The following is a 23,790-nucleotide window of genomic DNA, read 5'->3' as shown; positions in this document are numbered from 1 at the left end:
AGAGCCCGCGGGCCGGGAGGGCGCGAAGGGTGCGGGAAACGGCGCTGACGGCCGGGGCACGTTTCACCTGCCAGGGCTTCGCGGCGCTGTCACGCGGGAAAGGCCCCGGAGGCCCCGGATGTCTTCCGGGCTGTGGCCTGTCGGGCCGCCCCGCGACCCCCGCCCTCCGCATTCCCTGCATCACAGTGGGGCCGCCGCCGCCCCGCCGTGATTCCGCTCCTGCCCCCGACACACTTCGTGGCACGGGCTGGTGGTCCCGGGAGCGGGCAGCCCGTACGAGTCCGGGGCCCTCACCTCCCGTGTCGTCCGCCGCCGTCGTCCCGGCGGGAGCTGTGCTTCTGACTGGCCGGGCTTCGGGCGCCGTGACCCAAGTTTTGTCCAAACATCGTGTTTGATGACGCCGTTTCCCTGTCGGGCCTCTGATTCCGTAGGGAGAAAACCGCAGGCAAGGGGGCAGCAACCTGATTTTCGTGCCTCCTGTCCAGCTGTGGCGGGGTCTCCCTGCGCCCTCACGCCGGCCCTGAGCTGCGGGAGAGGCTCGCGCGCTATTGCATTTGGAAAAGTTACCCAACTTACGGATGCAGACACCCTTGACTGAGGTGGTAATCTTTCCTCCCTCATACACGTAAAGTGAAGTGTGTGCAGGGTCGTCGTCGGCTACGTGGAAAACCACCTTCCCGTCCGTAAGTGGGGCACTGGCTCAGTGAAGGAGAGCGCCTCCCTCCAACACCTTGAAGTTGCGAACAGCGCGTCTAGTTTGCTATTATTTGCATAAAAAGGTTGGGAAAATATATCTCTATTTGATTGTGTATGTATAGAATGCACTTGGAAAGATTGAAAAGGAAGTGGTAACATTCGTTTCTTTGGCAAAAGGATGTGGTTGGTTGGTTGGGAGACAGGGCAGGAGGGAGGTTTTTCCATTTCGTTTTGTGCCTTGGAACTTTTCGGAGGCTTTAGAACATGGGGTTTAACTCAGAACGGTCCGGATTCAGATACTGGCTCTGATCCTATCTGTCATCTTGGGAAAAAGTCAGTCTTTTGGGACGTTAATTTTTTCACATGTGTAATGGGATAATACCACCTACTTCACAGGGTGAAAAAGATACAAAATGACATATGCAAAGTACAAAGTACATGCTCAAGAAACGCTTTATCTCAGACCCTCTTTCCCTGATCCTGTCTCCTACCGAACATGAGAAAACACCAGATTTCAGTTGCTCTGGCCTCCGTACTTCCTGTGGAAGATGGCGGTGGATCAGACATGACAGGAGAGCTTGCGAACAGATGCCTCCGGGGATCAGGCAGTGTGGTGAGCCAGAGAGCACACCCCTCCACAGGGCACAGCTGCCACTGAGCTGCAGTCGGTTGTCCCCAGCGCACAGGCGTTTATGAACATAGCACCCTGCAGGTTACCAGTGCGTGCTCGGCCATCAGCTCATCTCGTTAAACCCTTACTACATAATATGCAAGAAAAAATACGCATGGCTTAAGGAACGCCATGTGCTGACCAGCTAGTTACAAGGAACGAGCTAAGTTCTGAAATAGTGTGTCCCTCCTCTCCTCCGGTTCTCACCCTTCAGAGGCACCATGTGCCTAAACTAACATTTCCTTTTGAATTTTTACCATATTCATACCCTTAAACTAGCACTGGTTTTGCAAATTTCTGAACCTGACTGATAAGATTTCTCCATAAGTTGCTCCCCTCCCTCCCCCTAATCTTTGAGATCCAACTGTGGTGGTGTCACTGTAACTAAGTAGTGTTTCAGTGTGCGGCTAAACCGAGATGTCTTTTTCCGTTCAAGTTGTGGACATTGGCCTCGTTTGCTGTGTGCTGTGCCTACACACAGTTGTGGTGAGTCTCTTGATACAAGCCAAGTTGCTCAAGGGTAGTGGTTTTCAAAGTGCAGGCCGGGAGCCGTTACGGAAACATTTTAGTGGTCAGAACAAGTGCTTTTTAATGAAGTAATCCGGGGGGGACTTCAGGTCCATCTCATGGTGTCTCATGAGCTGTTTGGGGGTGCAACACGTGCACACACACAACACATGTCCACACATGCTGGTCCTGCTCCCAACGGCATCCCACACCCACACCCACTCAGTGTCAGGGCTTCTATCTAATCTGTCAGTCGGAAGGAGGAGGTGGAGTCACACTTTGGTTTTAGTTTGCATTTCCCTGATTACCACTTGAGGTTGAGAAACTTCCTGTTTGTCAGCGTCAGAGTATTCTTTAAAATGATCCCTTATTCACCCAGTGTACAAACCTAACCTTGACGCGAACCCGTCTTTGTAACTCAGGAAGATTCCCGTCTAACTGCCCCTGTTAGCTGGGAGGTGACTCTGTACGATTTGCAAAGGCACAGAGAGCATGGACTAACCTCCTGACAACACAACCATAAGCACAGCAGGCAGTCGTTAAGGAACTAAGCTCTCAGGTGTGCTGACCTTGGATACTCAAAGGGACGTACCCTGACACCTCTGAGGGCCTTCTCACTACTACACAGTGATACAGTGTGCGAATTTCTCTTGTCAAATTCTGTGTAATGAGTAGAGAAAAACAAGGCTGTATCGAGGAGCAGGTGCTGGGAACTCACTCGGGCTTCTCCACGGCCCACACGTGCTGGCCGAACAATGCCTAGGACCCAGATTTGTGCCTCAGCAGGACCTGAGATGACTTTGCTGATTCTAATCCACGGACAGATGTGCGGAGAGCTGAGACCACGCATGTTAAGTCTTTGGACACTAACTGTCTTCTGTACTTTCTTTTATTATCACCATAGTCTTTGCATCAAGATACATAGCAATGATAGCAGATTTCTTTTTAAAGCTTAGTATTAAATATTAAATATCTTTCCCCTTTTTAATTTTACATTACTCTGCCAAGAAAAAAACATTGAAACTCAAGTTATCTGAAGCCTGGACACATTTGCATGATTAGCCGGGCTGCATCAAAGTTGGTGATTCTATTCTTCCTGCTGTGTAAGCAGATTCAGGCCCTGGAAAGACAGGACCGGTTACAATTGTTTTTGAAAAGTGTGCTACAAAAACGGTGGCCTGTTATAAGCCAGGTTACAAAGTAAGGACGGGGTAAGGGAGGGACTTTTTCTTCCAGAAACAGGATTTCTGAAGAGTCCCAGTTCATCACTTTTCCCCAAAATGGTTGGAGGAGGGGTAAAATCTCAACATGAGCTTCAAAGTACTCTGCAGGGACAGAGTCGCCTTGCTGAGGGGACTGCCAAGGAGGGGCATGGTGACGTTTGGCCACCCCCACCTTCCCTCAGCCAGAGAAATGGAAAATTTACTGTCCCAGGGTGGGAAGTGGGCTGAAGCTTGCTCGGACTCAACTCTCTAAGAGGTTTCTTCTAGAAACAGACAACTGAGACTCTTCCTGTCACTTCAGCAAAGAAGTTGTGTTTAAAAGCACTTGGGAAGTCCCTCCCGCCCTCAGGTGAGACGGCTCAGAGGAGCGAGTCATCAGTACAGCCGCCTTCCAGGCCGTGGCGGAATTCCTGCAGGTTGGAGACCCCGTAGAAATGGACAAAGGCTGCTGCCACCACCAGGACGTGGAAAATCTGATGAGACTGGAACTGTAGGAACAACGAGAAGAGTCCTTAGGGAAGTGGCAAGGAAGGACTGGGAGTAAGGAGGAGAAAGCATTTACCTCTTCTAGTTTCGTCTTAAAATTTTATATTATGAAAGTGATATATCTGTTGTAGAAAAAATTTTAAAAGTCCTGTCAGGAATACACCAAGATATTAATGTTGGTTATTTCTCCCATGTATATGTATGTACCCCAAACAGTACCCGACCCCCAGTCTCGTACTGCCCTTTACTCACACCTTTTAACTCTAGGCCAGTCCCCACCCATCACAGGGAGGAGCCGTTTCTTACCCAAATGTCAAACTTTCCAGGAAAGAAGCGCTCAGGGATTCGAGCTGCGTAGAGGCCGGCCCCAGTGATGTACATCACGGCCATGAGGAAGAACCAGCCCATCTGGCCCACCGTGGTGGCCTTGACAAAGCCCTCGGCGATAGTGAAGTGCATGGTGGGTACCACGCCACTCAAGCCCAGGCCCAGGAACACTCCTGCACAGACAGAAGCCGGCCGTCAGCAGGTGGCGGTCACTCCACCAAGGCACTGATTGATGCCTCTGCAGTCACGTGTTCATGGCTCTTAGCTGTTCTCTGGTGGCCAGTGCCTGCTTAGGACATTTGGCCACAAGATGGAGAAGTCAGCAGCGACTTCTTGGACATCCAGAATGGGAAAAAGACTGTGTAAATGCTTATACAGCTATTACCTTTTAAGGACCAAGAACCCACATCTCACACTCTTTATCATTTGGTAAGAAGCCTAGGCAAAATGGTCTGTCCAAACCCTCTGATGGCTGACTTGGGTATGGAAGCTCGACAGCCAGGCTTCCGGTGGCCAGAGAGGAGCAGGATGGGTTTCCCATTAAGGTCATAAAAGACTTGGTCAGCAGGCCTGTGACCCCGAGCAGGGAGAGGTACCCCGACAGAAGCTGTGTGACTGCTGGGACAGACAAACAAGGGAAGGCGGGCACATGTGTCGGCACCACTACAGTACACGACTGCAGGCTGCGCTCCCTCCTCCACGTGCAAAGCACAAGGCCTGGCACATGCTCGGTGCTTGATGAATAGTTGATTCTTTTAAGCAAAGGTTAAAACACACCAGAATTAAGTCAAAAGAGGTAATCGGTGTGCTGCTGCAAGCCGTAAAGCTTAACATAAAGTCTAGGTGAAGTTTCTTAAGGTCTGTGACAGGCCTGTGGTGTGGGCTCTGCCAGACTGCTGTGAACACTGCTTGTGAGCGTGGCCTTTACACCGATCTGATGTCCTACTGACATCGTAACATGCTGTTAACTTCTGGTAAGATGTGAGTAGAAGAGACGAGGTGAGACCGCATAGATGTCTGGGCATGTGGCTGTTACAACAGTTGTTACCAGTGTTTATGCTCAAGGTCTGTCCTTCACCAAACCAACCTTCTACTCCCTGGTAGAACAAGTCGAGCTGTTTTAATTTTAACCCTTTGCTTTGAATGCTTAGGATTCACGTCACTAACTACAATAATTATGCTTTGTCAGTTTTAACTTTCTCAAACCAAATGTAAGAGCAGTCATTTCTACACTTGCAGCTAACTGGCTAGTGTGGTAATAAAACGTCCTATTAGCATTCTATTAAAACATTATGAAACTTGGGGGAATAGAGCTTTGAAAATCCATGCTGTTCCACAAGTGCTAAACACAACCCAGGGTTAGGCTGGGGTCCCCAAACCGCACGCCTTAGGGCCCAGGGCTGAGCCGTGGGGCTCAAGGTTCCATGGTCTTCCTACCCACCTGCTCTTGTCTGCCGGTGTTTGGGAGTGGCAAACCGGTCCCACTGGGCCACGATGATGGCAGAGATGCCCAGAACACAGACAACGGAGAGGTAGATGAGCCGTGGCTGTGGGGAGCAGTAGAAGGAGTAGTAGAGCCAGGGGACAAAGCTCCCCATAATCAGCAGAGCAATCCCTGAATAATCCAGTCTACAAAAGCCACAAAAATGAAACCCGTCAGTGGAGAAATGAACAATTCCTACGGCTTGTCTACCTGGTTCTTTCTGTTCTTCACCGGCTCCCAGATTTGACCGCGCCCAGTCGCCCCTCACCTCCCATACAACCTGCCCTATGTCTTGGATCAAAATTCTACAAGATCAAGCCCTTCTATTCTGCAGAGGAAAAGTTGCTAAGAATCCCGGTCACAGAGCTCTCTGCCTGAGATGTGAGCAGCCACATCTCCCTCCGGGGTACTTAAATCCAGAAGGTTCCCTGCTTCACATTCAGGCAGGGCTCTGATAGGTTGAGCTCTAAAAATAAAACCCTTAAATTGGGAGTAGTATTAAAGGGTACTGTTCTACCTGACTTTGTAAATCATTCAAATGGATCCGTGTTACCAGTGTGGGGACAAACAGAGTAACGCACCACCACCACCAAAGCCCAGCATAACAAGGACAAGCCAACAAATGGACTGCAGGCTCCACGCTAGGACTTGGAAGCTCAGATGACGGATATCTGAGCCAGGCAGCGACGTGTGGGCAGCCAAGATAAGCTCCACTCCACGGCGGCAGGAGCGCCGCACCCCTCTCTTCCCAGCCCCCATGCCCAGCTCTGCCCAGGCCAAACGGAGGGACGACTACTGCTGCTGTGCACGCTTCACGACAGCACTGTGCAGGGCGGAAGTGTACCTGCAGGTGGCTGCTTCTGTGGAGGGGGCTGCCGTGAACTTAGGCGTGAAGGAGTTAAGAGCAAAGCTCGTCACCTGCCTGTCACACCCACCAGACGGCCAGCCTTCCCGCTGGGCCCGTGGGCGTCGTCAGGGGTCTCTGGAGGTCTCAGTGTATCAGCACGTGGACCACAGCTATGACAACAGTGCACTATCTGTCCCTACTGATGTTCTTTCAACTCACTTGGAAAAAGTCCGGGAGACTTTTTCTGAATGACAGTAGACGGTGTGAAAGAGCCAGGAGAAGCTGAGGCACAGCACTGCGCCCAGGAAGAACATCCCGAAAACCACCTTTTCCTGCAGGGGGGCCATGAAGTGCATGTTTGGCCTGAGCATGGTTAAGATTCCCAAAAAGAGGAACAGCACGAAACCTGAGGGAGGAGAGGAGAGGCAAACGTGAGCATTGCTGCGGCGGGACCCAAACCTGCTGTAGTGACTGCTACAGGACGAGCCTGAATGGCAGCAGAACAGGCTGCCGCTCATCTCAATCCAGACCAAAGGACCAGTTTTCAAACCGCTGGCTTAGGTCGTGGGAATTACGACACAGAGGAATCGCCCAGGCAAGGACAGCCCTTGCAGGCAGCACAAGGGAAGGCCCAGCAGCAACCTCCTCTCCCGTTGCTAGGCGCCCCGCCCCACCCCCCACCGACCCGACCCGACCCGCTGCTTCAAGATCAGTGATGGCGTCAATGAGCTCAGTGGCAGCTTTAAAGCTGGCCTATCGCCAGCCACCGATGAAGCAATCAGAACAACCCTGTGCTCCCTCCCAGGGACAATGGCCATACACGCCGTTGGCACTAGGGGGACAGCCAGGACCGCCCTCCCCGCCTGACTGCTCACCAAGCAGATGGGTCCAGATATTGCCGGTCTCTGTGTGGATGCGAAAGATGCTCTTGAAGCAAGCGCGGAAGGAGGGCATGGGCGGCCGGTGGCCGTGCAGCAGGTAGTCGTTGTCTTTCAGCCAGTCCGGGAGCACGTCGTACGGGATGACCCTCCAGCGGCCTTCCCACACCTGGAACAAGTGACCAGTGAACAACATGCTTGGAGCCGCGTGGGGCCTTTACTGCAAACACAGCCGGCCCCCCTGTCCCCAGGTTTCACACATGCAGACCCCACCCAGCCAACCACAGATGTGGAGGCTGACCACAGTGACTTCCGCCACTTCACGTGAGGGACATGAGCACTCGCGGACCTTGGGATGGGGACGGAGGTGGGGGGTTCCTGGAACGAATCCCCTGAAGATACCGAAGGTCAACTGCAGTTTGGGGAGGGGGATCACAGTTGTGCATGGAATTCCAGCTGTGCAGGGGTTGGCGTCCCTAACGCTGTGTTATTCAAGGGTCAACTGCATGTACACTCTCTGGGAGCAGAGCCCTAGGACAAGAGAGGACAGAGCCAGTCTGGGAGGATTCGGGCTCTTGATGGGCCGAGGTCACTGGGAGGACCAGCCTGGCCCTGCAGAATCCCAAGAGCATGAACGAGGCTCTCCTGCTACTGACCCAATGTTCCAGAGTCATGTTAGTTTATGTGGATATGTTGAGGTAAGTGTTTCTCAATCTTTAAAAAAAAATATGGCAGGATCTACTTTACACTACTTGAAATTTCAAACTTAAGTAAATCATCTAGTGAATGAAAAGAAAGAACTAGAAATTATACACGTGGCTTTTTAAAACCATACATTTTCGCTCTCCTTTGTCACTCTCCTCCAGGACAGTCTGGCTGTCCTCTGGATGGAAAAAAGTTATCTTCATTTTCACTCACCTTTAACTAAAATTTAACATTTCCCTCAATTGTAAATGTGAACAAGCCACAGCAGTATTAGAACTTGTGACTCTGTCACCAACAGAAAGCATAGGTATTTTCACACATTAGTTTTGCAGATATCAAAATATTGTTTCTATTCATCACTACTTACAACTTATAAATTTTAATAAAATGTTATAGCTTATGATTAATGCATGTTTATGTACTAATAAAGGAGCCCATATTACTATTTCACATTGTAATATTTTGATGACTGCCAAAAGGTTCCATAGCAAAAAAAATTAAGAACTCCTGGTTTAGAATATATTTTGAACAATGCCCAACACATCAGGCAGTAGAAATTTAGCTAGCCTTTCCCTGGATTTACTTCACCTTCAGCAAAACCAAATCCACAGGAGTAAAGGCTCTTCAAGCCAGCGCACGCCTGCCAGCTGGGAACGCCCAGCTAGCCCGCAGCCCCGCCCCTTCCAGGACAGAAGCTCGGAGGCTGCACCTTGTACACAAACTCCTCCATCTTCTCCATGGCGTGGTGGGCTTGCAGGGGAAGTGTCAGGACCCGTACCTCCTCCTCCTCTTCTGGGGGCACTGGGCATGCTTGCTCTTCTTCAGCCTGCAGGGAAAAAGAAAGCAACAAAAATGAATCCTCGGAGTCGGCCCATAAACCACACGCTGCAGTTCAGGAGCATCCAGACAAACCCACCTAGTGTCCAGCCTCTCTTCTGGGCACAGGGCCTTGGGGGCCCTTCTCCAAAAGGATGGTACTTAGTGAGTTTACAACACTAGTTCAAGATAAATGCTGAAGGGAAAGCTCAACGCAGCACACAGGAGAAGGCTGGTGGGCACCGGCACCAGAGCGACTCAGGATTAGCACACCAGTCCTAAAGGTCCTTTAAGTCTTAATGGCCCATCCTAATCCCTAGGAGAGTGGTTCTCAACTTCCCCTACTTCCCAAATACTTCTCTCTGCCAGAACAGTAAACTTTCAACACACTGAGAAAGCCAGCGTGTCAGAGGGGCCCTTGACAACTGACATCTGTTTGCAGTTCCCCGCTCACTGACTGGGGGTGCTGCAGCAACTGCAACTTTGCATCCACAGCAGCTCCCAGGAGGACCAGGGCCTCAGAACTGCTTCCAAGAAGGGCCACTGCCTCCTACACCCAAAGGAGCCCTGACACAAAGTGTGTGCACGGGACAGCACATGGCCACCCAGGAGAGGCTTTGCTCTCTGTGCCAAGACTGTAAACATGGGGATGGAGGGCCTGGCACTCCAGCACCTTCGCAGAGCTAGGCTCTCTCCCCCTCCTGCTGATGGTCCCTGGGAAGCAAATGGCCTCAGACTTGGAGATACAGATTCCGCCGGCCCACCCCAATACTCTCTCTTGTTCTCAGTAACAGAGTCCTTGGTTTTGTTCAGGATGACAACGTTAATGTCACTTCACGCAGGCCCGACGGTGAAGTCTGCAGCACCTCACAGCCACCACAGCTGAAGGTTAACGACATCACTAAATGCTCGCCCAGGGGACGTAATGAGCAGTGTAGTGAGGCCTTCCAGAGACGGTGGGCCTTCTCCTCCTTTCCCCTCCCTCTTCTGTGCTGGCTGGGATGTGGGGTTGATGATGGAAGAGGAACGAATGGAAGAATGGAAGGGGAGCGACAGGGGCCTGACGAGTGGAGGCTGCGGACTGGCCTTGGATTGGTTGCTTCTAGAATTCCTTTACTGGACAGAGATGACTATCCTGTCAAAGCTATAACGATTTTTTGTTATATGAAGCCAAACCCAATCCTAACAGCTTTCTCCATTCACTCCCAGACATTTTCTGAGCACTTACTGGATTTCGGGCCTGTGCTAAGTACTAGGGTTATAAAGATACGTGAACTCGTAAAAGCCAACAATGGGAAAAACAGACAAATTAATCGATACTCGTGATACAGCATGATTAGGACAGAGATTGAGACGTTCCCGGGTGCTGGGGTTTCACTTTTTGGGGAGGGAGTTGAGATCTTAAAAGATGGAGATGGACAGAGGTATAAGGAGAGACTCTCACCAGGGAATGACTCCTGGGAAGACAACTTACTTTGCTTGGGGTGGCGATTACCCGTTTGCCCTTCTCTTCCAGCAGGGGTCCCAGCTCCGCCAGCTCCACCGTGTCCGCCGCCCTGTTACTGGCAGGAGCCCCGCTGCCCTGTACCACCGCAGACCCTTTGTGAGAAGACATCTGGCTGGTACCTCGCTATCCTGCAGTTTCAGCCCGGGGAAAGGCTGGGGTCCCAGCCCCGGGGGGCAGAGAGCTCCCTGGGATGGCAGACACTAAAAAGCAAACACAAACATGACGGGTGCTGACCATTTATTCCGCTTATAGCTTCATTTCCACAAGTCAAGACTGAATAAGACACTAGCTAATCAACTCACACCCTGTCTCCAAATCTGAAGGCCAATTAACCGCTAAAATGAAATCTATTCCTTGTTCTCCCTCTTTAATATCACCTTTTACTGAGCACCTCGCTAATGTTATAAACAAGGCTGAAAATATAACACCTGGTTGCTTGCCTCCAAAGCACCTGTGGTTTCTGTACCAAACTGTCACCACAGAAAAACAGCTACCCATCCTCAACTCCCTCCCACAGGCATGAAGCCCATTTAATGAGAAGAACCAGCCTATCCTCCACAGCTATGCTACCCAAGAAAGGTGTGGTTTTGAGATTGTGGAGCAAAACTATGAAGTCGATGCCTGGCTGTATTTACTACGAGACCTCCCAGGCTTAGAAGGAATTAAATGCCAACTCAACTCAGCGGGGGTCCAAGTCTGGCAGTGCTGACAGGCGCGCCTTGTGTGCAAAAGGAGCTTGTTGTGGTCTAGGAACTGGTGGTTCATTTCTCTGCAGAGTCCATTAATTCTATTGTGGGATTACAGCTGGTTCAACACTTGGGACAACAAGCTTTCACCACAATCTCTCCTTCAAGTAACCAATAACTTACTGTGTTTCCCCGAAAATAAGACCGGGTCTTATATTAATTTTTGCTCCAAAAGACGCATTAGGGCTTATGTTCAGGGGATGCCATCCTGAAAAATCATGCTAGGGTGTATTTTCCGGTTAGGTCTTATTTTCGGGGAAACACGGTACCTGGAAGCAAGAGGCAGCCTTGCCCCAACCCCCACAGATCATAACCTAGGCCCCGCCTGGATTGGTTTTTCAGAAACTGGAGACAGGCACACAGATCCTTTATGAAAACCAGAGCAACCCAGAAGTCAGTTTTCTAGGAAAAGTCTCAAAAACTTCAGCTTTCCCTGAGTTGAATTCCAGGCAGTAGTCTTTAATCAGGCCTCAGAGATGAAAATAATATTGAAAAGAGGGATAAAGTGCCCAGAGACTTCAACTATCTTGTAAATTACTAGTTTTTTCCTCCCAGAAACAAAGGAGTTCATTATTCACAGCAAGAGCAGTACCCAGAATGACAGCATTTTCTTGCCCTGGTTGCCAGGTAACACCTGCCAATGGAGTAAGCTGCTTTACAGGGGTGGAACCTTAAACTTACGGAACCTGCACCTTTTATAACGGGCAGTAAGCATGACCCTGCTCCTGAGGGAGAGACTTTACCTACCTCCCATGGCTGTTCACTACACCAAAGCTTTGACATCTTTCTGCATCCAAGAGCAGTCACAATTCCTTCTCGGAGATTATAACTGGGTCTAGGTAGTTAGGTGAGGGCAATTCTCAAGTTTCAGAACAGTCATGCCATTGCTTAACTCAAAGCACAGCTGAAACAACAGGCAAATCTAGTCGAGAGAGCAAACATTAACTCGCTGTAGGTGTCACATGGTGTCAACACTAAGCCCCTCTTCCTTCAAATGTGCAAGAGTCTGACAAGTCAGGTGCCAGCTCATCGTCACAGCCAACAACCGAGCCCATGGAGAACAGGAAACGAAGCCCCTGAGAACCTCCATGGACAGGTAACCCCCATGTGAGGGAACACTGGGAAGGCTTTTCCAACAGGCTGACTACAAAATATACTCTCCTCCCCGTGAAATATACCTACTCAACAGCTTTCCTAGGAAACAATCTGTGCGAGGTGCTTTGGGAATTTGCAGAAGGAAGCCTCAGAAGGAGGATACTCTGCTGCGAGCACTTCAGAGGCAGCCCAAAACATTGTTCTCAGGTTCTCTGATACAACACTACACAGACAAATTAACACACGTCCCTGATTTGGGTCAGAACCCACATTTCAAAATGAACAAACAAACAAATGAATGAACGAATGAATGAATGAGGCAGCACTCCAGCTAGCAAGCACATGTCTTCTTAACTGCTTATCACTGGCTAAGGGCTCATGCTCTTTCTTCTGCTGTGGGACTTCCTCCCATCCTTTTCCCCAGAGTGAGCCAACACAGTCAGAGTATTTTACAAGTGTATTTAGCACTAGCACCTTAAGGCAGTCTAACGTACTGTACAAAATACAAAACTGAACGAGTTAAATCACTGTCTTCAAACAGCCTACAGACAGATGGCACAGGGAACCTGTGTACGTACAAAGTCAGTGCTCCAGGAGGGCCGTGGAGGGAGAGAACCCCTAAAGCAGAATGGCCACAAGCTAAGTTCAGCTCTTCTGAATGCTGTATAACTATGAGAACAATACAGACAAACTTTAAGTTGGACATTAGGGTCAGAGGTCAGATGCAGAACTTAGTTTGGTATTCTTGTAACTTTCTCACTGGATCTGAAAGGTCCAGCATTCTCTTAGCATGACCTTAGTCTCTTGGCCATAACCCAAGTTGGTTCCCTTTCAGTGGAAATCACTTTGTTCATTCTTCTCATTCCCTCCAGCTGCTCTATGACCAGCTTCCACACCTCCCCTCAGCATTGTTTCCTAGACCCAGTCACTAACCCTAATACCCCAGTTAACCCACAAACCAGCCACCAGCTACGACTCATCACCACATGTCATCACGCACTGAAGTCCATACAAGGAGGTCAGCACGTGAGCAAAGGCCACTGTCCACTCTGGTCTTCTAAATTGTAGCAACCCAGACAGGGGAGGGAGACAGGGATCGCAAGTCTGGCAAGAAAGAAGAGCAAGTAATAATACGAGGCCCTGAAGAGGTAACTTCTGACCGGGGACCGCTCACAGATGGCTTGGGATTACTCCAAGCGTTTTTGTCTCCATTCTAAAAAATCGGCACAAACCCTCAAAGTGTTAACACTGACTCTGAAAACACTCTGGAAAGCCAAATACACTTCAACTTTCTACCAGTCTCCTGTATCCTAGGTATTTTAGAGCAAACACATTTCCCCTCAAATTCACCACGCCCAATATAGCAAAATAGAATTGGGTCAAACTCTGTGGAGTGCATTTTTGATGGGATTTTCATTCCAGCGAGTAAGTCCTGGCCACTAAGCTTTCCAATTGGATCAAGCTGTGGTATTAATGAACAGAGCTGTGGAGGCAGGGGCGCATTTGTGCTCCTGTGAGTGAGATAACCCAGTGCCAAGTTTGGGGGGACTGATCGTCAGTCACTGCCCACTTAGCTGGAGAGTTCATTTCCCTTGCAGTTTTCTGAGACATTTTCCTGGCTATGGCTCACTCCTTCCCCGGGATCAAAGGCACAAAGTTTCTGGCAGTTTTCATTTTGGGGGTCACCGGGCCTTATAGATTCCATGGGTAGGTGCATGTCTGCCCACCCACCTCCCATCGTGGTAAACAGGCCTAGGCCTAGGCCAGCGGCAAAGACAGGGACACAGCCATCTCCTTCTCTATGTTCTCTCTCTGTCGGGCAGGCACTCACAGCACTGCTGGGGGCAGTGAGTCAGGGCGAAGCCCCTGTGTGAAAATTACCCACCAGTGACGAGCCTCAGCTTTCCTACTCGTTGCACAGTCACTGACGTAAGAGTCTGAAGTGGAAAATCTCAATCTAACTTCCTTTGTAGCTTTTCTCCAGTTAAAGTTCTCCCAACAGAAGAGGTCTTTTGATCCGGAACAGAAGGGTAAGCTTTTTAAACGCCATGACAAAAAAAAAAAAAAAAAAAGCAAACAGGAGGAGCCCCACGCCAGCCTGTTTTTAATACCTGCTGTCCAGCACATGACAGATTTATGGTCAGAAGTTACACAACGCGGTGATGACTTCGCACTACGTCCCGGAAGCCCCAGTGAAACAAAAGCCAACAAGGCGGAAGCCTGGAGACAATCACAGGGAACTTTCAGGACCTTTCAATCCAAGGCAACTCCAAACGTCATAAATAACAACCACACCCCAACACTCTGAGCAGGAAAAGGGAGTCAACTGAGCATAGAGAGGAACAAAGTCCAGGGGTGACATTAGGGACGGACACATGGACGTTAAGAACAAAATGTAATGACTTTGATGAGTACTAGCTCCAGAAACACTCACCATAATTACTGAAGCTTCTGGATTTAAACACGACTGTTTAGTTCTCTAGTGTGATCACAAGTGATGGGACAAAACCATGTATCCGGGGTGTTAAAGAGTTTCGGTTTGGCTATAATTATAGGGAAACAGAGACCTTGGGAGATGTCCCCCAGGACAGGGGACACACTTCCCAGGCTAGAAGGAGTGCAGGTTCTTTTACCCACCCGAGAACCCCTGCTGCTTACTAATGAACACACAGCACTGTGGGTGCGCAGAAAAGGTTGAGAAAGGAGCTCCACAGGGTCGCCGGCCTCTATTTTAAGAGGGGCAATAACTTGTTTCCTACTAACATCACGACAAGGCCAAAGGCCATTAAGTGCTGGGGGGGGCGGGTTCTGTTTTCGCTGGAATGATCAGGAAAGGTTGTTGGAAGACGTGAGAAAGGACCTTGACGGGGAGGATGGGAACAGGACATTCCAGGAGGGCACCGCGGCAGGAACCAAGGCAGCCTTGAAAGCACTTGCCCCCATGGCAGCGAAGAACCCAGTTTTCCGTAAGAGCGTCTTGGGAAGGTAAAACGAGGCCAGACTGCAAACACTGCAAACAGCCTAAAGCCTACGTGATGCTGTTTACTTCCTCCATCAGCAGCCTTGTGGGTTAGTGCAGCTTCCTGATTCTTGCCTGAGACTGTGTCCTACTGGCAGGCAAGAGGTTGCTTAATTTATTTATTTCCTTTTTTAAATTAAAAAAAAAATTTTTTTTTTGAAAGCTCATAAAAGTTTATGTCAGCCAAACTGACAACAATCGTGGGGAAGCAAAGTCTCAACGGACTGAAAAAGCACTGTTTCCTGTTTTTAGTCCCCGGGGAATCGCTGCATCTCCCGGCCGAGAACCGAACGCTTCAGACGGGAGGGGCTCCGCAAGCAGACAGCCGCCCGCTCGAGGCCGACGTGCCCAGGCGGCGCGGCGCGGCCTCCCCAGGAACCAACCACTGCCCGGGGCAGAAGCGCCCTCCCGCACAACGAAGTGCAGCCGGGCGCTCGGAGCTGTCACCCCGGACCCGCGGTCTGCTCAGCGCCACCGGCTGCGTCCCCAGCAACTGAGCCGACGCGACGCGACAGCAGAACAAGTGGTGGCAGCAGCGGTGACCCGACGCTACGGAGAGGGCCGGCCGGAGGGGACCCGTCACCAGCTCATCCCAGAAAAGAAGCGGCCATCGGGGCGGTCCCCCGACTTAAGCCCCTGCGGGCGCCGTGGTTCCTGGGACAACGGTTCACCGGGAAAGCGCCGCGTGCACGCCCGCGCGGACGCCGAGGCCCACGGCCCCGAGCACGGGGCCTGAGCGAAAGCACGTGCTCTCTCGGACCCTCAAAAAGCAAGGGCGGGCAGCCCCCCAGCCCAAACCGAAGGCGCACGCGCCAGTGCCAGCTTCCCGAGGGGCGGGACGGCGGCGTCCTCCGAGGCGGTTGAGGCTCCGCTCACGTTACACAAAGGTCAACTGTCCGGCCAGCGGCCCTGCACGGCCCGAGCTGCCCAGGGCGGCCCCCGGGGCTCCCAGGCCCCCGAAGGCCGGCGTCCCCGCTGGGCGAGGCGGCCCCGCGAGCGTCGGCGGCGGCCCGTGGGCAGACTCAGCTCCGGCCCGACCCGGCCCGGCCCGGCCCGGGGCCTGAGCCCAGGCGTCTCACGCCGGGAGGACACGGACACTGGGGAAGCGGGGGAGCCGGCAGCCCCGACGCCCCAGCGGCTTCTGAGGCCGCGGCGCAGGCGGGGGGCAGCGGGAGGGGCCGGAAATGTTTACGACCCGCCCGAGGCCGCCCCGCGCCCCACCGGCCGCCGCCCACTCGCTCGCGGCGGCAGCGCCGGAAACTTACGGCCGGAGGCGGGCTCAGCTGCGGACCGCGGCCCCGCGCTACATCTCCGGCGCCGGAGGCGGCCTCCGGCCTGGCCGCCCCGATCCTGACGCTCTCGGGGCCGGAAGGCGCGCAACGCACGACGTCACCTCCGCGCCGCGGCCCCCGACGCCTTCCTCCCGCAGCCCAATCACAGGCCCGCTCCCCGGCCACGCCCCCTCGCTCGGCTCCAATCGTGAGCCCCAGCTCGCGAGGGCCACACCCCCAGTCGCACTCGGGGTGCGTGACGCGGAGGAATTTCGGGGAAGTGCACGGAACCCGCGCGGGAAGGGAACCCGCGCGGGAAGGGACGCCGCAGCTCCCCCCCGCACCTGCCCGCAGGCTCGGACACTCCTTGCGCCTCATCGGTGACCACGCCGGGGCCTGAGCTGCTGAATCCTCCCTCTTCCACGTCGCGGCCCCTCCCTGATCGCCTGTCCCGCGCAGGGCGCTGGGCAACTCTTCACTTTGGCTCTTATTTCCTCATCAACTGCGAAAGAAAGCGTTTCCAGCCAGTCTCCCGGGAACTCCCGGCTCCGGCTCGTGCCGCGCTGCAGCCAGAGCGGTGGCCCCAGATGGGAGACGGCAGCGTGGGGCTGCACCCCTCCCAACCGCACAAGGCGGAAACGACTGGAGGGACCATTTCCTCCGTCCTCCGGGGGATGGTGCGTAGCTGGTGGTACCTGCCGAGGAAGCTGACCATAACCTTGTGGGGACAGAGCCCCAGAGAGCAGTGTCCAGGCTCTCGGCCTCACGTGGAGAGGTGCTGGCTCGGGCAGTAGACGGCCGTCGGCTGTGACCAGTGAGCCATTGGCCACTAATGTAACTGCTGTGGCTGCGCCAGCAGGAAATGGGGGGCTGGCAAGAAGATGGTGGCTGAAAACGCGCGGATTGCAGTTAGGACAGTGTGGCTCCTGCTTCCTGTGTCTCCAGCCCAGCGGCCAGCGAGAATATAGTGGCGTGACTCCCGTATCTATGGCTCCGTGGGTGTGCCTTTTTGGCCTCACCATGTCCCGCGTTCTTATCTGGGGAGCGGGAGCTGAGACCCCGCAGGCCGCCCCGCACAACACCACAGACTGGTGCCTAGGGCGGGGATTAACTTTCTGTGGGCTCTGGAGTCCGCACACCCAGGTCTCCTGACCCTGGCCAGCCTGTGACCTTGAGCACGTTACCGCCCCTCCAAATGGTAATTATCTCCCCCGACAACTGGCGGTACAGCGGTGCTACTTCACAGGGTCTGGGAACAGGTTTATGCAGACAATTTATGCAGGCTTTAGTATGGTGCCAGGAAAGTGCTTCATAGACGTTATGTGTCGTCATTGTCCACGGCGCTGAGTTCAGTTTTCTCCAGCAGGACCAGCTGTATGACCTTTGGCAAATCCTCATCTTAGATTTACAGGATGACGGGAAGATGAAATTATGTGGCGAGCTCTTCGCAGTGCCTGGTCCACGGCTGCTAACTCAGCATTGCTGACTCTCGTCCTCCTCCTGCCCCTTCCCCGCCCACACCTGTATCTCCACACCACAGTATCCACAGTATCCAGCACATTGTCATTATTCCCCACTGGTCTATCTTACTCTGTACTATGAGTTCTCTGGGGTCTAAGACCCGTCTTGGTCACGATTGGATCCTCAGGCTGAGCTCCGTGCTTGGCACGAGGCAGGTCCTTAACGAATGTTTGCAGGTTGAGTGGAAGAGGCAGAAGCCAGGGCAAAACAAGACATGGTGAGAGCATCTGGGTGAGATGCTCTCTTTGCTGGGCTGCTTCCCTGTCAGCACCCAACAATCTTAAGCAAGACTGTCCTTTATGGAAGTGAGGTAGTCTAGTGTCTCCCACTGCACACACACAGCCTGTGGCATACGCATGTCAGCTCATCAAGAAATGTTTGCTGCAATACCGGCAACAGAACGTACTGCTACTTTGCCCTGTGGAGGGGTGAATTCTCAGGTACCCCAGCCTTTCTTTCAGGGGCCCCACAGAAAGCAATACATAGTTCCATGCAGAAAACCAACTGTGACTTCCTCCTGAGATTGATGGGACTGTCCCAGTGGGATTAACAAGATCTGAAGCTGCCCTGTCAGGCCCTGGGAGAAGGGAGTGGACTGGTCATACAGTCGCAGCAGAGGGAAGTGCAGTCAGGAGGGATGGGCGTGGGCCACCAACTCTGCCCAGGGCTGGTGGTGTCAGGTTACTTCTTAGAGGAGACCTTCTGAACAGAAAGCAATACTTTGTTTACAAGGTACCCTGAAGGGTGAATATGGTGGTGAAGGAAGAAGGACCACTGTGATGGATAGCTGGGCTCAGGAAGCATTGCTTCTAACTTGTATTTTTTGCCCCACCTTAAAAGCCTGCAGGGAGAGGCTGAGCTCCTGTTTCTGCTGAGACCGCTGTTAAGAGAGTCACTGAGTTCGGTGGCAGGTCTTATTTCAGTACATGGTACAACTGCTCAAAGGTTCTGTAAGATCTGGGAGAAACTGTGTGCTAGGAAAGCCTTCCTCCCAAGTTCTCAGGCATGAAAGCTTGGAAACAAGGGCCCCAGACACAAAGGCCCTTTAGGTAAACACTGGGGCCTCAGCCCCATTTATTAGCAGAGGTTCCTGCCACAAGCAGCAGTCTTAGCCCGTGGAGAGCCACTGTCCTGCCCGGGCAGGAGCACAGACAAACAGACAGACACACAAATACATGTTTCAGATAAGAAACCACCCCCCTTTCCTGCCATCTCTGTAACTAGCTCTAGAAGTCCACTCAGCAGGCACACAGAACCTGTGAGGAGTGAAGCACCAAACAGCAAGTAAAATCCACGACACAGACCGTTCCTTTCATCAGACATAAGAAGAGGGTGACTCTACCACGAAACTGGCTCGTCTTGGAACAAATGTACCTGCTTCTTTCTGGCCCATGGAAGAGACTGCTCCACGGCCTGACCTGAGGCGGGGTGTGCATGCGCGTGTGCACGTGTGTGCGGCTTCCAGGACTACACGCATGCCATTCCTGCAGGTACCACCCAGATTTCTGCTCCAGAGAAAGACAAAAGGCCGATCCTGTCGGGAAGAAATCTAGGGCTTACAGCACGAGTACTGACTGGGGACAGGGCAGGAGCGGGGCCAGGGAAGCTAGAGGACGTTCAGTACGTGAAGCGCATCTTTTGTGAGTAGCCCAGCTTGTCCAAGTTGGGGTGGCAGGCCAGCTGCACCATGGGGGGTGGCCCACAGAGCAGCAGCAGCACATCGTCCCCTGGAGCGGGCAGGTGCTCCCGGATCATGTCAGCAGTAACAAAACCCTTGCTGTACGCCCAACCTGAAGTGCAGAGAAGAGGAGACAACTGACACCCAGGCCCGTGCTGGCAAGGGGTAGAGCCACGTGGGGGCCAGGCCCCAGGAGGCTCCTGAGGTGTCAGGTGGCAGCGGCAGCTGGTGGCTACACTCAGCCCGCCTCAGCAGCATGGTCATTCCTGCTACCACCCGTGAGAAGCAACTGGAAGGAAGGGACCCGGAGACCACGGTGAACCCACACGGTGCCAAGACCCGGCTCGTGGGGTGTCCTGAAGTGGGGCGGTACCTGCGGGGGGGTGATCCAGAGTGAACCAGAGCTTAAAGCGACTGGGATGTTGGGCCTGCAGCTCCTCCAGCTCCTCCCGTAAGATTATGTCCTTTTCCGTCTGAAATGAGATGGGAACGAGGGCTTTAGGGACCTCTGAGGCCCAATACAAAAGTTCTGCTGTAACCACTTTCCAGTCACGAGCGGAAAAGAACGTTCAAGTCCCAGGAATAAGCTGGAGCGTCAGGAAGTCAGGATGACGGGCAGGGGAGGGGAAGAGCCTTCATTCACAGGAGTGAAGAAGATGGAACATCTAAGGACACCCAAGCAGCAGGCTGCTACGCTCAGGCCTGGTTCCTGAAATGTTCTTTTCTGCTTTCCTTGGGGCCAGGGGAGGACTCTGGCTCAACACTCTGCCCCCTTAAAGCAGTAGAACATCTTCTATGTTGCAGGGGCCACCGAGGGCCGAGGCTAGAACAGGCCTGTTGGTATAAGCCCGAGCCACCCAACTGACGTCCCAGGACCGAGGAAAGCAAACCAACCTGGTTGGCAAAAAGCAGAAAGCACTGAGTTGGGTCTTTAGGGTCCTTTAGGATGGCCCGGGCCAGCTGCAGCATCGGCGTGATCCCTGCACGAGACCAGAGACACGTGCCACGGCTGCTCCTGCCCCCACCCCTTAGGTGACAGGCCCTCTGTGGGAACCCACCCGCTCACCGCTGGTCCCCTGCTGTGTCATCCTGCACGTAAGTTTCTGGATAGATATGCCCTTTGCCCCAAACTCATGAAAATTCGTGTCTGGAGGACCAGTTGTCATCACACTCAATGTTCACCTAAGTGTGTCGACTGTTAAACTCCTTCTAAGGACAAGTCTGAGACTCGTCCCCTCACAGGCTGCTGTTGGCTGGGACTCACAGGTCACCGGTGCTACAAGCCCACTGACTCAATGTGATGGTTCTGGAGCACTGGGCTCGCAGGTTCAGTGCATGTGGGTTGGCACCAGCTCACGTGGGCACCAGTGGAACCCATCTGCCCTGTGTGAAGCTGCATTTCCTCACCTGTAAGAGGGGAGGGTGGGACCTACTTCACAGACACACACATAAAAGACCAGCACAGTGTCTCCTACACGGAAATGTCAGTTTTCTTTCCTCTTGACTGTACCATCTCTCGCTGCTTCTCTGTCCCACCTAAAAGTTATTAAATCCACTCAACGTGAGCTCTTGGCAGAGCCCACATGGTTTGTTTCTCATTCTATCAGTGAAAATTCTTTTCGTTTCTACCTGATTGTGACTTTTTCAGGTACTGGGGAGCCCTAGGGAATGACTGCCACAGCTCCCGAGGACCACTTGCAACTTTCTGTGGTGACATCAGCAATAGCGAGAGGGTGGCCCCAGTGACACACACCTGTCCCGCCAGCAATCATCCCCAGGCTCTTCGCCACTCGTGGCTCTGCTGGAGATTTCTTGTCAGGCTGAATACTAAAATTCCCTGAGGAATGAAGTGAAGGGGGGCAGAAGAACGAAGTCAGTAAGGAAGCTAAGATGGCAGCTGCAGAATTTAAAACACCAGCTTAGCAGCTGCGTGAAATCTGACCCTGGCGTGTGGGTGGGGGCATGAGCTGAGCAGCGTAATGCTACTCGGGAGACAAGGGGCCAGGACTGCAGGTCCCTCGTTACTAATGACCAGTCAGGTGAGGGCCACCGTGGGTCATCAGCCGCTGCTGGCAGAGGGTGACTCCCTGTGGAGGGCGCAGGCACGGCGCCCGGTGGGAATGTACCCTCCCCGCAGCGCAGAGCAGCTGAGGCGGCTCCGCAGGCACCCGCTGCGCCCGGGGCGGCTGCGAGCAGCTCGGGTGGGGGCCTAAGGCCTGCGGCTGCTGAAGTCACGTGGCAAACGGCCGCCAGCGGGCCTTTCTAGGACTGCAGGGCAGTGCGCACGGGCGGGGCCGGGGGCCGGGGCGGAGCGGGGGTGGTCACCTGCCCCCGTGTAAGTGAGCAGCCCGCCGGGCCCTCGGAATTCCACCACGTCGCCAGTCTTCAGGCCGTTCAGGTGCTGGGACATCTTCCCCCCGTCCGGAAAGTCGGGGTGCACGCCCTTCAGGTAGACCTGGAAGGCGGGGCGGGAAGGTGCTGGGCCGCGTGGGCTTCCGGGCCTGCCGAGTGGCCGTCCCGGAGCTGGGGTCCCACGTCCTCCACGGCCACACGGGACACGCAGCTCCGCCGCCAAACGCATGTCGGCGCTTCCACCAGGCTGAGGAGCCCCTGCGCCCCCCCCGCCCCCTTACTTTGACGACAAGGTCCACGTAGCCTTGGTCCTCGTCGCTGCTGACGGGCGTGTACGGCCTGATGACCAGGCTGCCGTCGATTCGCGCGGAGAGGAACACGTGTCTGCCTGGAGCCCACGCGGAGGCCCCGGTCAGGGCGGCAGGCGCACGTGCTGGCCCCCGTCACCTTCCGGGCCTCACGGGGTCCCCACTGCTGTCCCCGCGGCCGCCGGACAGGGGCCCCCGACGGTGTCCCTCCCCGCGGGGAAGCCCGACCGCTGACCGCCCGGCCTCGGGGGCAGGGGGCCGAGGGGCTGGGCAGCGGGTGCGAGTCGCTGTGTGCGGGGCGGGGGGGGGGCGAGCAAACCCCGCGGCAAAGGGGACGCTGTGCGGAGAGTCCCCACGGCGCCGCCCCGCCCGCTTACCCACAGGCAGGCCCAGAACGTGCCGGGCGCTGGGCAGCGCGAAGCGGAGCCTCTTGGTGTCGCGGCTCACGGGCTGCAGGGCGGGCGAGCGTGTCACCGGGCCGTTCCGACCCCCGGGAGGCCCCGGCCGCGCCCCCCGCCCGCCCCCGTCCCCCACGCACCGTCGTGTCCACCAGCCGCAGCAGGTACTTCTCCTCAGGGTCCCGGAGAGTGACCGGCGGCCGGCGGGGCCTCCGAGCCCAGTAGGAGCCCAGAGCCAGGCCGAGCAGGGTCAGCAGCCCGACCCCCAGGGAGGCCAGCAGGCCCGGGCTCTGTGGGGAGAGCAGGCAGCGTGACCGCCTCGCGGGGGAAGAGCCGCGGGCGACCAGCCGCCCTGACGGGGCCTCCCCGAGCTCCAGCGCGGGAGCAGGCCCAGCTCGGAAGGGTCTCCCGGGCAGGGCCACGGGACCCCGGCATCCAGGGCGGGCACGGCGGTGAGATGCCCGGGTCCGGAGCTGAGCGCCCAGACTAGATGCAACGGATTCCCCTGGTACAGGACGCGGCGCGAGGGGCTCACCAGCTGGAACCCCATGACCGAGCTCCGCGTCCTCCAACGCCGTGTCCGCGGAGCGCGCTCACAACACGCAACCGGGCGGGCAGGGGGCGGGGCCTGGCCTGGGTGGGACCTGAGGCCAGAAGAGGGCGTGGCCGCCAGGGGGCGTGGCAGGGAATGGTGGGTCCTGGCGAGGGCGAGCCCGGAAAGGCGTGCCCGGAAGTGACGGAATCGGAAGAGGCATGTGGCCAAAGGGGGCGGGACCTGGAAACTCCGGTTCCGGAAAGGGCGGGCTCAGAAAGGGTGGGCCTAAAAAATACAAGTCCGGAAAGGGCGGACCCGGAAATGACGGAATCGGAAATTCCAGTACCGCCGAAGGGGCGGGACCTGGAAGTGGCCGGTGCCGGAAAGGGCGGGACCTGGGAAGTGCCGGTTCCGGAAAAGGCGGGACCTGGAAAGTGCCGGTTCCGGAAAGGGCGGGACCTGGAAAAGCCCCGGAGGCGGAAGTGGCGGTCCCGGAAAGGGTGGGGCCTGAAAATGCGAGTCCGGAAAGGGCGGAACCGGAAGTGACGAACAGGAAAGGGGCAGTGTGGCGGAAGGGGCGGGACCTGGAACAAGTCGGTGCAGGAAAGGGAGGGACCTGGAAAGTGCCGGTTCCGGAAGGGGCGGGACCTGTAAAAAGTGCCTGTTCCGGAAAGGGCGGGACCTGGAAAGCCCCGGAGGAGGAAGGGGCGGTCCCGGAAAAG

The 23,790-nt window shown here is 54.6% G+C and overlaps 2 protein-coding genes across 6 annotated transcripts; both read right to left on the bottom strand.

Moving 5' to 3' along the window:
- Window positions 1-2,744: 2,744 nt before the first annotated feature.
- Window positions 2,745-16,462, bottom strand: ADIPOR1 (adiponectin receptor 1). Of its 4 annotated transcripts, none has more exons than XM_081038998.1 (9): window positions 16,271-16,376; window positions 14,098-14,206; window positions 10,113-10,345; window positions 8,532-8,648; window positions 7,115-7,286; window positions 6,459-6,645; window positions 5,351-5,538; window positions 3,889-4,082; window positions 2,745-3,584 (listed from the first exon to the last, which is right to left on the bottom strand). In XM_081038998.1, exons 3-9 carry the CDS (start codon window positions 10,251-10,253, stop codon window positions 3,456-3,458), a joined length of 1,128 nt encoding a protein of 375 aa, XP_080895124.1. In that variant the 5' UTR covers window positions 10,254-10,345; window positions 14,098-14,206; window positions 16,271-16,376; the 3' UTR covers window positions 2,745-3,455. The 4 variants fall into 4 exon arrangements, with proteins under 4 accessions (XP_080895124.1, XP_080895125.1, XP_080895123.1 ...); XM_081038999.1 differs by lacking the exon at window positions 14,098-14,206 and adding an exon at window positions 12,987-13,090 and having other exon boundaries at window positions 16,271-16,366; XM_081038997.1 differs by lacking the exon at window positions 14,098-14,206 and having other exon boundaries at window positions 16,271-16,462.
- A 158-nt stretch (window positions 16,463-16,620) lies between these two features.
- CYB5R1 (cytochrome b5 reductase 1) lies at window positions 16,621-23,231 on the bottom strand. Of its 2 annotated transcripts, XR_013992649.1 has the most exons (10): window positions 23,069-23,214; window positions 22,674-22,823; window positions 22,513-22,585; window positions 22,109-22,215; window positions 21,801-21,930; window positions 21,229-21,312; window positions 20,370-20,455; window positions 19,849-19,948; window positions 18,630-19,587; window positions 16,621-18,499 (listed from the first exon to the last, which is right to left on the bottom strand). XR_013992649.1 is itself a non-coding variant. In XM_081038996.1 (9 exons), the coding sequence occupies exons 1-9, from the start codon at window positions 23,081-23,083 to the stop codon at window positions 19,415-19,417; spliced, it is 918 nt and encodes a 305-aa protein (XP_080895122.1). In that variant the 5' UTR covers window positions 23,084-23,231; the 3' UTR covers window positions 17,521-19,414. The 2 variants fall into 2 exon arrangements, 1 of the variants encoding a protein (XP_080895122.1); XM_081038996.1 differs by having other exon boundaries at window positions 17,521-19,587; window positions 23,069-23,231.
- Window positions 23,232-23,790: the final 559 nt, after the last annotated feature.

This window comes from Rhinolophus hipposideros (genome assembly GCF_964194185.1).
Source record: "Rhinolophus hipposideros genome assembly, chromosome: 26".
Classification (NCBI taxonomy): Eukaryota; Metazoa; Chordata; class Mammalia; order Chiroptera; family Rhinolophidae; genus Rhinolophus; species Rhinolophus hipposideros.
Note: the sequence above shows the minus strand (reverse complement) of the source record. Positions and strands in the feature narration are given on the sequence as shown.